Source organism: Nicotiana tabacum, chromosome 15 (assembly GCF_000715075.1).
Source record: "Nicotiana tabacum cultivar K326 chromosome 15, ASM71507v2, whole genome shotgun sequence".
Lineage (NCBI taxonomy): Eukaryota > Viridiplantae > Streptophyta > Magnoliopsida > Solanales > Solanaceae > Nicotiana > Nicotiana tabacum.
The window spans coordinates 65,544,933-65,561,520 of NC_134094.1; the positions used below are offsets into that span (position 1 = coordinate 65,544,933).

The 16,588-nt window shown below is 33.3% G+C and overlaps 1 protein-coding gene and 1 long non-coding RNA gene across 12 annotated transcripts; both read left to right on the top strand.

The window, feature by feature from the left end:
* The first annotated feature begins 3,165 nt into the window (after positions 1-3,165).
* Positions 3,166-9,980, top strand: LOC107776949 (uncharacterized). Of its 11 annotated transcripts, XR_001646098.2 has the most exons (9): positions 3,167-3,323; positions 4,589-4,677; positions 7,278-7,349; positions 7,625-7,678; positions 7,871-7,911; positions 8,151-8,201; positions 8,628-8,749; positions 9,266-9,336; positions 9,485-9,980. It is a non-coding gene; the product is annotated as an uncharacterized LOC107776949 (long non-coding RNA). The 11 variants fall into 11 exon arrangements; XR_001646093.2 differs by having other exon boundaries at positions 7,278-7,678; XR_001646100.2 differs by lacking the exon at positions 7,278-7,349 and having other exon boundaries at positions 3,168-3,323.
* Positions 9,981-12,690: 2,710 nt separating this feature from the next.
* LOC107776950 (uncharacterized) lies at positions 12,691-16,183 on the top strand. The gene is made up of 2 exons (XM_075231554.1): positions 12,691-13,147; positions 16,176-16,183. Exons 1-2 carry the CDS (start codon positions 12,691-12,693, stop codon positions 16,181-16,183), a joined length of 465 nt encoding a protein of 154 aa, XP_075087655.1.
* The last annotated feature ends 405 nt before the right edge of the window (positions 16,184-16,588 follow it).

Genomic DNA, 16,588 nt, shown 5'->3' on the forward strand with positions numbered 1-16,588 from the left:
ATACACTAATCAATTAATTAATTAAATGGCGTCAATTAGTGTATAATTGATAAAAGCCACCTGTTTGGAGCAATTTTAATAGCATGTTCACCGTTTGGAACAATAGCCACCGTTTCAAGAACCAAACTTTAAAAGACATTGTCCAGAACCAAAAAATAATTATTTTTGGATGTCGTGAATTTTCAGTATGGATATGAATATAATTTATATAAGTAGTATTACTTAATAATAGAATACTGTTAATTATAAATTACATTTAAACAAAAAGAAGGGAACTGGTGTGTCTTTTTCTTTTTAAGGTTATGTTTTCTCAAGATCATTGACCAACTCTTCTGGAAATTCAAATCATCTATTACAAAATAGGCTGCCTATTAGTGTATAATTGATATAAGCCACCTGTTTGGAGCAATTTTAATAGCATGTTCACCGTTTGGAACAATAGCCACCGTTTCAAGAACCAAACTTTAAAACACATTGTCCAGAAGCAAAATAATTATTTTTGGATGTCGTGAATTTTCACCATGGATATGAATATAATTTATATATGTAGTATTACTTAATAATAGTACACTATTAATTATAAATTACATTTAAACAAAAAGAAGGGAAGTGGTGTGTCTTTTTCTTTTTAAGGTTATATTTTCTCAAGATTAGTGACCAACTCTTCTAGAAATTCAAAAGTCAACCAATTGGCTCATCTATTACAAAATAGGCTGCCTTGTATAGACATATTGTATGCTCAATCTTCTTATACGTTTTCAAATTGATTCCGTTAGTCCTTTCGTTATTTCAGTCAAGTCCAAGTTAGATATTTTTATATGTTAAAGAACAGAGTGAAGATAAAGAAATCTAATGGTCGAATCAAGCGAGAAGCTGGAGTCATCCCAATTTCAATTTACTTATCTGCTTCTTATTTGAACTCTATTCACATTATAACATAAACCACCTGTATTGATAAAACACACAGAGGTATACATGGGGGGAGGGGGGTAGAAATTGAGTGTTTACTTGCAGAACAACTTCACCACATAATATAAAAAGGAGTCTTACGAAAATAGAAGTATTGTAATAAAAAATAAAGAATTTTAAAATCAAGATTCTAATAGACCAAGTTTTGATGTTCATGGGAGGTTAGGAAAAATCCATTGTGTTGTTCATGAGATATAAAATCTGATTTCTTCTTCTACGAATCATGCTTAGCAAATATTTGATGCTGCAATTTTGGTCTAAGACAAAGTCAAACCATATTAACCTTAACAAACAAGTCACCGTATGATTATTCGTATTGATCATTCAATATAGAAACTTGTACTTTATTTTTTTATGTAAAATTATTTATTTGAAAATTTATTTTGATAGTATTTTACAAATACCCTTATTATTAATTTAAATATATTAATTATAAAAATAAAAAAATAACAAGTTTATTTGAAGGGATGTCATATTAGTCTCAACCGTTGGTGGCTTTTCAAATAAGAACAGATGAACCGTTGCCTAACTTTTTAAATGAGAACAAAGCCTTTTCTATGAAAACCTTTCTTCATAAGACTTGGAAGAACTTTTAAGATATACTCCATACAAAAGTTTATTAATTACTTTCAAGTATACAATCTCTGTTTTGGTCGTCGAACGTTCAACAACTTCTAATTGTTTGAATTATAATGTGGTTCCAACTAATGAAGCCTGGTAGTTGAAGAATGCAAGCAAGAGACAATTGGCAGTTTCGAAAAGGGGAAGAAAACAACAAAATGAGACTTCAATGATTGATAGCGAAATGAGCCGCATCACTGCTTGATCAAGGCTGGAATCGTTGTATTATCAAATTTAAAAGCTAATGTTGGAAAATTAACTAAAAGATCACATTTTCCAGGACAAAGAAGGAATGCATTTTATCTTCTTATTTGATATTTTATCAATTCTGCAATGCCTAACTTACGAAATACGGGGAAAAAAAAAATCAGGTTAATTATTGGTTCGGAAAAACATATGGATATGCTAAACAAAGGCCTAACTGAAGTGTCGTTGATTTAGAATTGTCACAATTTGGTAAGTTTGATGACAACAAATTAAAACATATTTTTGTCTCATTTTATAGTTTACTTATTATTTCTTATCCTTAGTAGATGCTCATGATGTGCTGATCTAAAAATATATGTTATTCCACTTACATGTACGTGATGATTGAAAATAGCATATCATTAATGGTGATTTTTTTAATTTCTTACCAAATGAATATTAACTAACTTTGTTATAATTATATAGCATGCATGAATATATGTAAAAGATTATTTTCACAGCAATAAAATATAAATTAAGCTTATATTAATACTTGAAAATATCTTAAGATCATGAAACTGATATCTATAAGGTAATTTATTTGGATGGATCACATATATACTTCAAAGTTGAGATCATAACTAAAAAATTATATTAATTAAAATACTATTTTAAAATAAAAGAAGAAGACTGAGTACTGTCTTCTCTTAAAGATTGTATCCCTTCTTTACTAACTAATTGTTTGAATTATGCTTTAACTATTGGTGGCTTTAAATCAAAAGCCACATTTTACATAAAGGAAATTCTCCAACATTCTTAAGAACAAATCATTGATCTACCAATTCTTCGACGTTGAAGAAGTATTGTTATTCCTCTTTCTTTATTTTCTTTTCTCTAATTTTAGAACTCCTTCTCTTTGTTGTACTTTCTTTTATGTATATAATTATTTACTCAAATATTTATTTTAATAATATTAATATTATTTTACAAAATTATGTACTATATAACTTGCACGTGCCGAAAAACTAATTATTATAAAAGTGGGAACCTCAAAATTTAAAAGTTAAATTACCGAAATATCTTTCTAAATAGAATTAATATTCTAATAAATTAATTAATTAAATGGTGTCATTCTCTTATAATAGAAGCCACAGTTGAGCTTCTTCACGTGTCTGTGTCATCAACATGGCTGTCTGTCCATCAACTCCTTACCTGGCGTTTCACCAAATTCTCATGGAAAAGTCAACAATTTGTCTTAAAGTTGATAATAGTTACCAAAATATTTACCACAACTAAACCGTTACTGTTGCATTTTAAAAGGACAAAATAATAAAGTACTACTATGATTACAACTAAACCGTTACTGTTGCATTTTAAAAGGACAAAATAATAAAGTACTACTATGATTTAATGGAGAAGTTATTGGGTATTTCACCAAACTCAGTAAAGTTCCACCGTTTATGAAACTCTCCTGCAACCTCCTCACTCCTTAAGCTTTAATCTTTGTCTGCCTTTCGTTGTTTTGCTTGTTGCTACACCATCAACTGGTTCGTTTACAGTTCGTTATATCTTTTTCCTTTTTTCTAATTAAAATATTCCCCAATTAGTTGCCTTCTATGGTATCCGATTACATCTCTGTTTCTTTCTTTGTATCATCAGATTCTCTCAACTGCGTAATTTGTGCGTTTTCTTGTTTGAAAGGAGTGGTCATGGTGTAATTTATTGTAAAGTTAGGGTTTTATTTTGGTAGGGTGTGTGTGTTGTGGGGGGGGGGGGGGGATTGTATTGTTAGATCGTGCTAGGGTTTCTGAATTTCAGAAATTGCTAAAATTTGGAGGATCGTGATTCTTGTAGTAAAAGGCCCAAAGTTAACTCCATTTCGCTGTAAGACCTGCTTCTGCGCCTTCATTTGTAGTCTTTACCATTATTTTTGTTTGAATTAGTCAAATTATTGAATATTAGAGTGAAACTGGCCAAAATGCATAATGAATAAGGAGGCATAGTTGATGTTATAGGGCCGACTCGATAATTACAGAGATTCAAGAGTCCTCAAATGCATGCTTTTGGGTTGTTATGTACATTTGTAATTAAAGTCGAGCCTGTTTCGGAGCATTGAGTTTTGAGGAAGGTACATTTTTGCATAGTTATTCCAGGAGAAAGAATATAACACTGTAGAAATTTTGTGAAAGCATGTTACTTAATATTTGGTAGAATTATGTTTAAAGCTATTTGTATTATGGATTTTCAAAATGCAAAGTAAAATTTAACTCTTTAATTTGATAATAGACGAACTATCATTTGAAGTAAGGCCCAAATTCAGGTTTAAAGACGAGCTTGTAATAACGTATTTTTCCAGTCTAAAAGCTCTTATCTGCTGCATTCCTAAAAGATGCCAAGTGAGCCAACATGCCTTTAGGTTAAAAAAAGTTTTACTATTTTATATTTTCCTATGTTAGTGCGGGGTGTGGGAGGGTCCATTTGTAGTTGTCACAGTTTTTGGTGATAACTTTAAGGGAAGTCAAAGAAGCTTCTTATATAATAGCGAGTTATGTTACACCAGTCCTTGGTCAAAACAAAGGTTTATACACCTGCCTGGTTTGACGTAACAGACATGAAGGACGGTTAGTTAAAACAAATAGATATTATTTTATATTACTTCTTGTTCTCCTCATTCTCAAAATATTAATATTTGCTTAAGGTTGAAATCTTTGAATACTTATCTGTTACTCAGCATTAATGAAATCGTTTTTACAATTGTTACGTTTGTTTCTTACAATTTTGTATTACTTTATTCCGTAATTCTTGGTTGCAGAGATGTTTATTTCTCTATTGTTTTGTCACGCCCCAAAACCGAGGAGCGCGACCGGCGCTCAACCGAGTGAACCCGACCGAGCAAGCCTGGTAGATTTTCTTCTACCCAACTCATCCATGAATGGAGATAATACATATTGTCATTAATTAGACAAAAATGTGTTCATGTCCACAATACCAATTCATTACCAATAGTTCCATCATTTTTAATGTCTTAAATAGAACAAGTAATACAACCACAACATAACATAGTTTATCTTTCCCAGCACCAATACACAACCCACACTATGTCTACAGAGCCTCTAAAATACTAAAGAGTACAATGGTAGTGCCGGCAAAAAGGCTCCGGCTATACCTCAAAATACGATAACACATACGAAACAAAAGATGTACAACCCCGGAATGAGATGTGGCTCACCAAGTCAGCTGGGGAGAATGAGCACCGCTATCACTGGTCAATATCCTCCGCTGTGGAACCACCTGCATCCATGAAAGATGCAGCGCCCCCGACAAAAGGGACGTTAGTACATGTCGAATAGTCCTAGCATGAAAACCAAACACCAATTAAAGAATTCAAAAATACAATATAAATATGATGAACCAGGGCGACACTAGAATGGCATAGTTAACTGTTTAAACCAAAGCAAGATTATCAAGAGTTGTCATTAACATATATAGAATTTAAGATGAGATCCTCTATAACCGTTCCCACACAAAGCGGTCCCGCCGCCTCACCCTAATGTATACGGGTGGAGGTGTAAACACAATACCAAAACTCTACTAAAGCGGCCCTGTCGCCTCACCCCAATGTATGCGGGTGGAGGTATAACCACAATACCAAAAACCTACACAAAGCGGCTATGCCGCCTCATCCCAATACATGCGGGTGGAAATGCATCAACGATACCAATACCTACACAAAGCGGCCTTGCCGCCTCACACCAATATGTATATGTGGGTGGTGGTGCAACAACAATACCAAAATCATACACAAAGCGGCTCTTCCGCCTCACCCCAATATATGCGGGTGGAAGTGTAACCCCAATCACAATCTCTACACAATTTGGCATAATAGTTTTCCACATAAATCGTGACTTGGAATCATAATACGTAGATACACAATCCATAGTTTGGAATACATCCTCAATTTATAATACAATATGATAAGAGCATTTGAAACACGAAATGAAAATATATCTTTGTCACAAAACTTATTCGGAATACTCAACTTGTAATAAATATCTTGGAACTTACAAGAATATTGGGGTTCCAATTCTTAAAGAAGAGTTTAGCCAACATACCTCAATGGAGCTTCCTCAAACTCTAAATTGTTCCGGAATTCTTAGCAACTTCAATCTATTTTAGAAATATAACAAATTGAACCAAAATTAGGAAGATGTTCATGGTTCTAGCTCATTTGAGCATTTTATCAAACACTAGGTGTGCATTAAAGTTTCAAGGTCCTTTTATGGAGGATTCCATCATACCACAACCCAATCTTTACCATTTTTAGCTCAACAATCTTCCTACACCCTTTGATAACAAATGCATGTAAAATAAACAACTCTCATGACCAAAAATTATTTTGCTAATTACCCATTTCTAGACAAAATTCGAAATTGAGGGTTAGGATGTAGAATCTTACATCTAGAATGAAGACCTAGTGATTTTCCCTTCTTAATCTTCCTAAATTTGATCAAGAATTGAAGAACAATTATTGAGGAACACCTTCTCATTCTAGGGCACTCTCTCTCACTCTAAAATGTCATATTTTAGCTCAAAAATGACCCAAAGCGTGTATTGAACGAAGTAGGGTCGGGTTTTGAAAACCCAAAAATGAAGCTCCGGAACAAGGTCTGCGATCGCATAATCGATATGCGGACCGCATATCGGCCGCATAATTGGTGTCCAAAGCTGGCAAAAATCTGCCTGGGTCTGCGGTCGCATGGCATCCAAACTGCCCCTCTCCTGCCTCACACTGCGGCCATTATGCGGTCCGCAGAGTGATTCTGCGGTCGCATAATGGACCGCAGAAACGTATTTCTCTGCCAAAATTTTTTCCTTTATCCCTCAGTGCATTGTTCAACCCAAAAAGTCCGATCCGGCACCACGAAACATTATATTTCTTTTTTCAAAATTTTACGGGGCCTTACATGTCTATTCAGTGATTCTTTGCAGCTATTGCGGCTACAATGTTGTTCGCTTACTGACCATGAATTTTATAATGTTCAAAATTGTAGAACTGACCCCAATTGCTACTTGGGAGCGACAAATTTTAATATTGATGGACTCTGAACAAACAAACAAGTGTCCTTACTCTTGAAAGAAATGTCTTGATAGGAATGTTAGACGGCGTGAACAATATAAACTTAAGGAGGCGAATGAAAAGAGTGTACTATCGTTACAACAAGTGCTTAGAAATCAAGCGCTGAAACGTAGTCCCTTTGAAAGAGATACTTCTGTCATTTCTACTGAGATAACAACAACATCATGACATGTGCAGTGTACTCCTAATACAGCAGACTCTTGCTCTACTCCCAAAATAGGTTAATATATCAATTGTATAATTTATCGCAATCTGTATAGTACACGCAATTGTTTCATTATTTATCACAAATGAAATTTCTGTCTGTGCATGAATATCTATCTTAAATTCAATACTGTGAACATTATTATTGCCTACTACGCAGACAGTAAGGTTACAGTCCTTTCATCATTCCCTGCTTTTGACAAGGGAAATCCTATTTGCATCTATGAGAAAGGTAAGTTACTAAAAGTTTCCGTACACTTGCACCAATATATGAAACTCATTAAGGTTCATTGAAGAACTATTTATCTGTTGGGTTCGACGTCAGCTGCACCTAATAAAGAATACACCGCAATTGAGATAGTGTTATTTCATCTAAACACATATGTTATTTTGGCTCAATATAAATGTTCATCTGCTTACTGTTACAACTATAGACTCAGATTATTATTGCTTCAGTGCCATTAGCTCTTGAACCTCTTTCTGTAATCTCATGTTTTCTTCTGTCAGATTCTCAACACACCTCTTCAAGAACTCACAATCCACTTGCTTCAATTTTGTCCTGTACGTCCACAGACAGTATTTTTTGAATAATTTCTTTATGTATTAACGTATGTAGATATAATAAAATTTCAAATGTTGATATTTTTCATTAGTAGAACTGTGAAAATCATGTTTCTTGTTTAAGAGATCTAATTGGAATAGTATTTTCAGTTTCTCATTTGGTGAAAATGTTCTCACCTAGCTTTTTTGTAGGGTAACATGCACCTATAGATGCTGATGCCAACATGCTTCAGGTAATTACTCTTATGATAATTTTTTGTGTAGTTGCACGATTTTTCTGCTGCTACTTGGAGACATGTTACATAAGCTCAGTATTAGCTTCAATTGCTCTATACATGTTGATTTGAAAAATAATTAAATCATCACTGCAATAGAAGATTAGAATAACTGCTTCGTTTATTATGATAATAAGTTAAGTTTATTTCTCTTATCGTGTCTACCTCAACTGCTTATAGATTCATCTATTATGCAGGAATAGTTTATTTACCTATTGTTCATACAAGATTTAACGTCGACAAAACAGGTATCTACTCTTTCTGTGTCCAATAAAATTACTTGAAAACTCTGTCCCTTACCGCTAAAATGTTAAATGCAGAGTAGTTCTGAGTGTGTTTCTATTTGCCCAAATTAACATTTAGTATGTACGTGTTGTTGCCACTTGATACAAAGATGGCTTTTACTCAGATCAAACTTTGAGCTGCTGGCATGAGTTGCCTGTTGATAAAAGCCATAGGAATAGTAGACTAATTTCCTCAGAGATAAGCCTAGGAAATCTTTAAGTTTAGAAGTGTAATGTTGGTTTCTAACTTCTAAGTTGTGAAGGCACTTTTTCTGAGTTATTATCTGTTTATCCTCCAAAAGCATATTTTTCCACTTCTGAAATTGGTTATTGGTTGTTATGTTAAGCGCTTTAATCAACATAATGCCAATTACAACATCTATTTTGCAGATCATGACTTCTTCTGGTAGCCGATTTATGCAAATTCTTTCTGTTGGAATCCGTGGTTCAGCGCTTGGACCGCAATTTGTGGCTGAGGCATTGGCTCCTGATAACCCTCCTCTCCTCTGAAGGTAATTGGCAGTTGTGTTCAAAAGACCAGTGATTGTTCTGTTGTGAGATTTATGGGTTAACTGAACTCACTCTTTTAGCAGTACACTGTAAGGAGTTTTATCAATTTTTTCTCGCACTCAATTACTTTATCTCTAACCTGATATAACTTTTTAAAACAAAAAAAATAGAATACCCTTCTAAAAAGAGTAAAGAAGTCTCAAGTACGATGATTAAATCAGTATGTACTCACTTCGTTCACTTTTACTTGTCCGCAATGAACTTTGCACGCCCCTTAAAAAATAATAAATGAGGCGCATATTTTACCATAGTACCCATAATAATGATAGTATTTTGAAAAGTCTTGAGAACTGATTTGTGAAATAAGTAATTAATGATATGGGTAAAACAAAGAAATATGATCTTCTCTTGATTTGCTAAAATTGATAAGTAAAAGTCAAAATATATTTTTAATATCAAATAGATATAGAAAGCGTAGTTGAAAACTCTATGCCTAACCATTTAAATGTTAAATGTAGAGGTCCAAAGAAATAAATACAGAAGCTGTTAGAAGATCAAGAATATCTTTCTGATATTGATGGCAACTCAGGTGAATTAATACTTAGACAACAATTTCAATACTTGACTTGGCTCTTCAAGTCTTTATTTGGGACTACAATTTTACTTACCAATCTTGAAAACAGAAGGAACATCAAGCTTGGAAATACCTCTTGACTTGCTATTTTGGTTACTTACAGGGTGCACTACAAGTTTGGCAACGTATACTTGGGATATATATATAGCTGATCCAGTCAATTAAAAGATACAATATGAGGAACTGTTTTGTCAAATTACTTTCCAAATTGATACTATGAAACGAATTGATTTCATCGACCTTGGTGCTATGGGATTGGACACGGGAACTCAATTGCTGAAATTGAATTTCTTCGTCCTTGGTTATGATATAATGTGTTGCATCTTTCATATTCGCTGCTGGAAAAGCTTCCACTAGGGGCGGATTTAGGGGGCGGAAGGGTGTTCACCCGAACCCCCTTCGCCGAAAAATTACAGTGTATATGTAAGGCAAAATTTATTTTTTACCTCTTTATATTATGTTTTGAATTCCCTTGACACAACCCAAAAGCATAGCTTAGTGGTGAAGGGAGCTCAAAACATTTGTAAGGTCATTGGTTCTATTCCCACCAGCTACATCCTTTTTTGCGTTTGCTTCCAGATGCTTAGATTTGTCATTGCCATAACATACTTCATATACATATTAGTACTAAAGGTTCTGTTCAATGTAACTACTACTAGTGGATTTCTACATATCCACAAGATTAAATACTCTTCTATCCGTGTTACGAAGATTCTATAAACATTTAGAGAATTGTCTTAAGCAGCTGCAATATATTGATTTTGGCAATTGGGCCTGGGCTCAGCCCGGGCTAATACAACTATTTATTGATGTGATGCTCTTCGAGAGAAAGCCATGGTGTCTGAATACGATCGTGATGCCATCATCAAGACAGTAACACTCGTAAGTTGTTATTAGTCGCACATATTGAATTATTATTAGTCGCTTCATCTCAATTCGTGTTCTGACAAAATTTCATTCTGAAAAGTCACCTACTTCAACAAATATTTCCTCCGTCGCATGTGTTGTACTTTTACCTAAATAAATTAACTAACAACAGTGGGTCTAAGGAAGGTAGTGTGTACACAGACCTTACCCCGCTTGTGAGGATAGAGTTACACGAATTTTTTTATGGATCAATTAACATACAGTATTCTTCGAGTATTTTGTTAAAAACATAAATTTTGTTCAGTAAAAGCAAATTAATCGATGTATGATATCATATTGAACATTGCCAAAATTGACTGTCAAAACTATATGCGCATCAAAAATTATGAGATAGAGGAAGTTCTTGATATTCGTAACATATTGAAGTCACGTTCAAGGTGATGGAATACATTTGTCCTTTCTGGTGGAAGAGTTGATTTTGGTGTTCATATATTCATGAGATGTATACAAATTTGAGTTCTAGAATCTAGATGGCCTTAATTGTTTGGAGAAGCATCACCGGAGAAGTTGCTTGCAGAGACATAAATACAGTATTCTAAAAGAATAAAGGGGCTTTCATGAACATTTTTCATAATCAAGGCGGTAGTGGTGTGAGATAATCAGATTTTCAAAGTCGCAATTACAACATAGAGAATATTGAAGGTCAGATGCACTAAAAAAGGTTTTATTTATTTCATGAAAAAAAGAGTTATAAATTTATTTATCTACATGTTCTAAATATTATTTAAGGTTTGAAGTTTATGATGGAGAATGGTAAATCTGTATTATACTTTTTTAGGTTGTAATATTGAAGAGTACATTCACTTAAACTCTAAGAAGGTCAAAAAATTATTTATTTAAATTTTTAGTTATTAATAGTTTGAAATTATTTTAATCAAAAGTTGAATAAAAAAAATTTAAACATAAATTAACTTCTAGTATAGGATTTTTCAAATGATGCGATTGGAAGAATCTAAGTACTATCGCAAGTTCGTGTTAAATAAAGATTAAAAAATAACTTTCCTTATCACGATTGATAAGATAAGTGAAAATTTAAGGAGTTTAATTTCTCAAACGCGAACTTGTAGATATTGATGCAATTGTAGTTGTGGACGAAGATAAATTTGCAAAGATACGTAAAAAGAAGAGGAAAAGAAAGAATGAAGATCAATGTCCAATAACTAATAAAAAAAATAAAGTTGGAAAAGATTAATGCACTTTTACAGTGAAATTAACCATGAACTAATTTGATTTTTGAAGTTGTATTTGTTGAGACAAGTATTGTCGTTAGTGTATCAATCTAAATAATAATTTTAGTGTTTTTCTTCATATGAAAGCAATTTGTGCTGATATATCGCATTAAAATTTTGATTTATATTTTTGCCTTCATTATTATCTATAGTTCTTTAAATGTTGTTATTATTAATTTTTATAATTATCTATCTGGATTTACAATAAAGACAATCATTCAATCACAGAAAGATGTCAGACAAATTCATATCGCAGGTATAAGTCAATTTAATGTTATCGAGCTACGAACATTAATAATTTTAGCTTTTATATTATTTAATTTCCTAATTCATTAATTCATTCACTATATAAAGAAGGATTCATTATGTAATTTAACATTTCATAATCACCAATCAGATTTGAACTCTAACACATAATAATTTATAATTATTACTTATATAGTTGTACATGATGAAGATGAAGATTTTGTGCATGAGATTTACAATTAAATAGAAAAAGCGAGGCTTGAATATTACAAAAAAAGAGCAATCAACATGTTGAGAAGACAATTATGTTGAGGCACAATTAGTATTGCTATAATTGAAGGCCGAGAAGATAAAGTTGATTAAAGAATGCTAGTTCCGGCATCATCTGCAGAAGCCATTAAAGTTTCAAAAGAGAGATGTACCAAAGTTTATTTGATTGTATGATTGCTACATGCATAGAGATAGAGTTAATTGGAGGGTATGTCTTTTGATTTTATTCATCAAAGGTTTTTTAAGGTTAGGCGATAATGGTGGCTCTTTTGGTATATTTTAATTTGTAATTTATTACTAAATCAAATAGTTTTCCAATATGTATGTATATTAAAAATTATTAACTCTTTTTGGTATTTTTTTATGTCAAAAATAAGATTAAATACACGTCGTTCAAGTGGTTTTTCTTTTAATATACATAAGGTGTAAGGGTAGGCGGGTATGTGATCAATCATTAGTGATCGGATCAGCACCGCCGCGTCTTCACTTTTTTGGTCAGTCAAAACCTCTCTCATAAAGTTTTGATTGGATATATATATCAATTAAAATCATCAAGATATTTTTTATTTTGTTTCTCTTAATCTTCTTTTTGGCAAAAAGAAAAAGAAGAAAAAAAGACAGAAACTTTAGCAGCAACATGATGAGAAGGCAACAGGATCAACAATCTAAGCTTCTGTACGATCTTTCCACAATGATTCTTAACATTCTCCGATCTCCAACGACGGCGCCGTTCGAGTTTCCCGACCAGTTTCCGGCGCCGGCTAGGCCGCCGATGCAGCAGATTAGTCCGGCGGGTTTCGCATCCCTGCTTCTGGGTATTTCTATGGCTTTGATGCTCTGTGGATCTGTGACGTTCTTTATTGGGTTTTTCATGATGCCATGGATTCTTGGGTTGGTGATGGTTTTGTATCTTGCTGGGATTGTTTCTACTTTGTCAATGATTGGACGTGCCATTTTCTGCCCTATGCCTATGCCGCCTTCCTCTCAACCGCCAAGAAAAGATGTTCAACGTAAGGATTGTTTTAAGAATTCTTATGATGTTTGTTTAGCTGTTCAACTTGGAGATCGACTCCCTTCTTGCTCTTATTTCTTTTGTATGTCTTCCGCTTGTTTTCCCTTTTACTGGCGCATGATTGTTACGGCCTTCCTTTTGATCTATTTTCATATCTTTGTTAGATTTCATTGTGGTGTTGTCACTAGTTCTAAAATATCCGGGATTTGAATATTACGGCTTTGAGTTTGGAATTCTACTGCAACCTATTTTATTTACGGCTGGGTCGAAATTCATTACTAGTATTTATTTAGTGAATTTTAACACATATACCAGATTTGAGCCAAAAGTTACCTAGTTCACATGAACCCGTAACTAAAGCACCTCTAATTTAAGTTAGTAAGTTACATTAAACTATTATAACTGTAGTTGTTTAATGATTTATCAGGTTATTTAGATTATTTTCTAGATATCAGTTCATACAACTTTACACTGTTTATTTATTTAATTTAGAAGTTTGATGATTATATACTCACTTACACCAACTAATTGAATCAAAATGACAACTATATGAGATGGTGGATTACATAACTAACTAATAATTATTTCTTGAGTGAATGAAAACTGGAAGGCGAAGTAACTATGTTTTCTGGTTGCTCTGATGTTCGTTTTTCTAAGAACTCATAATTTGGATATAACAGAGTTTTCCTCATCTGCTCTCTTTGTACTTGACATTTGTGAATATGATTTCATTCTCTCTAAGGTGCCCTACCTTACTGCCTGCTACATATCTTATGCAAATTGGTTTAATATGTCAAAAACCAAATCACCTCATTAATTTGCTTACTTTCCAAAATTTAAGGATCAATTAGTAGTTGCCAATTATTTTCTTTGGGGTTTCCAATATTTTAGAGACTGGTTGGCCTATCTGCATGGGGTTCTTATTAGCATATAAGATTACCTGGTTTTATGTTTTTTTGGTTAACTTGGCCTCCATTTTTCTTAATTATTTCAGTAGCAGAGTGAGTGGAAAGTATGATGCAAATACTCACAAGAAGATCAACTGACAAGAGTAGGAAGAGTGTTTTTCACTTTGCTAAAGTTTGATATATCAGGAAAAACAAATAGTATATTGCTACGAATTCTCACCCAATATGTAACAGAGTTTTGCCCTTTGAGAATGAATCATTGTTTATAATGTATTTAAGGTAAATAATAAGTTATTTTGCATCATAGAGTTATAGTTTATGATGATGATGATGATGATGCATGTCACCAATGAGACCAGGGGCAAGGGTGAACAAGGAACTTGTTTTGTGAATCCTTAAAGTAGGGGGAGGTTTTACAAACAGTTACTTGTCACCTTTAGTCGCTAATTCTCAGCATGTGCATTCTACCTACTTGAGGAGACAACGTAATTATAAGCTTCTCATCGACAAGCTGTGTGGTCAGTACATTAAGTTCGATCAGCTTCTGAAACCGTGCAATGATTGGATATAGATGTTACCAATTATCTATTTGGTTAAGATTTAAAGTTTTCTGTTTAAATTTGTGAGGGGGCCATTACAACTCATTCTTCGGTGGTTTAAGGAAATAGTATGACAGAGAAGTCAGCTTTGTTTGCTTCACCAAATCCATTCATTCTAGCTGTATTAGAGTGCTCTTTTCCTTTTTCGAAATAGGGTAGAAACTCAGGAGTCGTACTTCCTGTTTGTTTTGTTCCCTCGACAAGTAGTTGTTGCTTCTCAAGAATGATTTATGTGGGAGGTTGAGATACAATGTGGTGCAAGATGTATTGTCCAGTTCTATGTGATATCTCATGTTTCATATCTCTGTCGACTCGTCTATTTATATCCTCTATGCTTCCCCAGAATGATTCATGTGTGACATTGAAATGCTGTATTGTGCAAGATGTATTTGTTATGGATTTTAGAAAAAATATGCAAGCAGCAAGAAGGTTGAAAACAGGATTGAAAAATTATTTCTAAAATTTTATTAATCATAGGGCCTTAAATAGCCAAATAAATAAAGTAGTAGACTCCTCCTACAACTAAATTACTAAACTTTTACTATAATTAAAATTCTGAATCTTCTAGTAGACTCCTCCTAAAACTAAACAACTAATTATTCTAGAAAACAGTAGCAGTAACAGATGCAAAATCCAATACTCTTCCTTGCTTCTCTCGGGAATTGTCACAAGAATTTTTTCAACTATCCTGTTATCTTTGAAATCCTCGCCAAGTAACCTGATTTTATTGACAATTGAAGAAATTCGTTCAGAATACTTAGCGATGGTCTCATCATCTTGCATTCTAAGAGATTCAAAATCTCTTTTCAAATTTAAAATCTGATTTTGTCTGCCTCATTCACTTCCTTGATACTCCTGTTTGAGTGTTTCCCTAGCCTCTTTTGCTGTCTCACATGCAATGATTTTAGAGAAGATTGAATCTGCAACTGAATTTTAAATTATAGTTTTGGCTTTGTATCTTTGGGTTTTCTCATCTCAATGAGCTTTGATTTGGGCAAGGGTAGGATTTGCAGGAAGTGGTTGTATAAGTTTGTCTTCCATTACAACTTCTCATAGATCATAAGCTTCAAGATAAGATTTCATCTTCATTGACCAAATCTGATAGTTTTTACTAGTAAAAGTTTGTAGGGTATTCAAAGAGAGATCGCTGCTTGCCATTGTTAAAAATATGGTTAAAAATCGGTATGGGTAAAAATACGTATGGTTTAAAAGTGGTTGAAATTGGTTGTTTTTCAGCGAATTCAGAGATCCGTCAAGATCAATGGAGGCTCTAATACCACTGTTATGGATTTTAGAAAAAATATGCAAGCAGCAAGAAGGTTGAAAATATGATTGAAAAACTGTCTCTAAAATTTTATTAATCATAGGGCCTTAAATAGCCAAATAAATAAAATAGTAGACTCCTCCTACAACTAAATTACTAAACTCTTACTATAATTAAAATTCTGAATCTGCTAGCAGACTCCTCCTAAAACTAAACAACTAATTATTCTAGAAAACAGTAGCAGTAACAGATGCAAAATCCAACAATATTCTCCTGTTCTATTTGATTTTCCATGTTTCATATTTCTGTTGACTCATTTGTTTATATTCTCTGTTGCAGCCTTGTAAAATATTGTGAAGCAATTTAAACGTTTGTACCGGACACAACAAGGGTGAGGAGTATGGTGCAGCTGCCTGCAAATGTTTAAACAGAGGATGCAGGAGTGGTGTAATATATGCTGCTCTTTGTTGCAGCGCGAGAGGACAGTTTAGGTATTTAAAAGTGAAAATATTTTAGCCATTTCTTATAGGAAGATCAAAATGGATGTGCCACGTTATTATTATTATTTAAAATTCTCAGTGCACTATGTTGTTTCTCTTCTGACTTTCAAGATGTAGAAACAATGGCTTGTTTTCATCCCCCAAGTGAGATTGCTGGAAATGAAGTAAAATCAAAGCTTAATTAGTACTTTAGCTGTGGATATTTTTCCCTGATATATGATCATGTCATTTGGAAAAAATATAAAGGAAATC

Coding starts and splice junctions, on each gene's coding strand:
- LOC107776950 (XM_075231554.1), top strand. CDS start 12,691: ATGATGAGAAGGCAACAGGATCAACAATCTAAGCTTCTGTACGATCTT.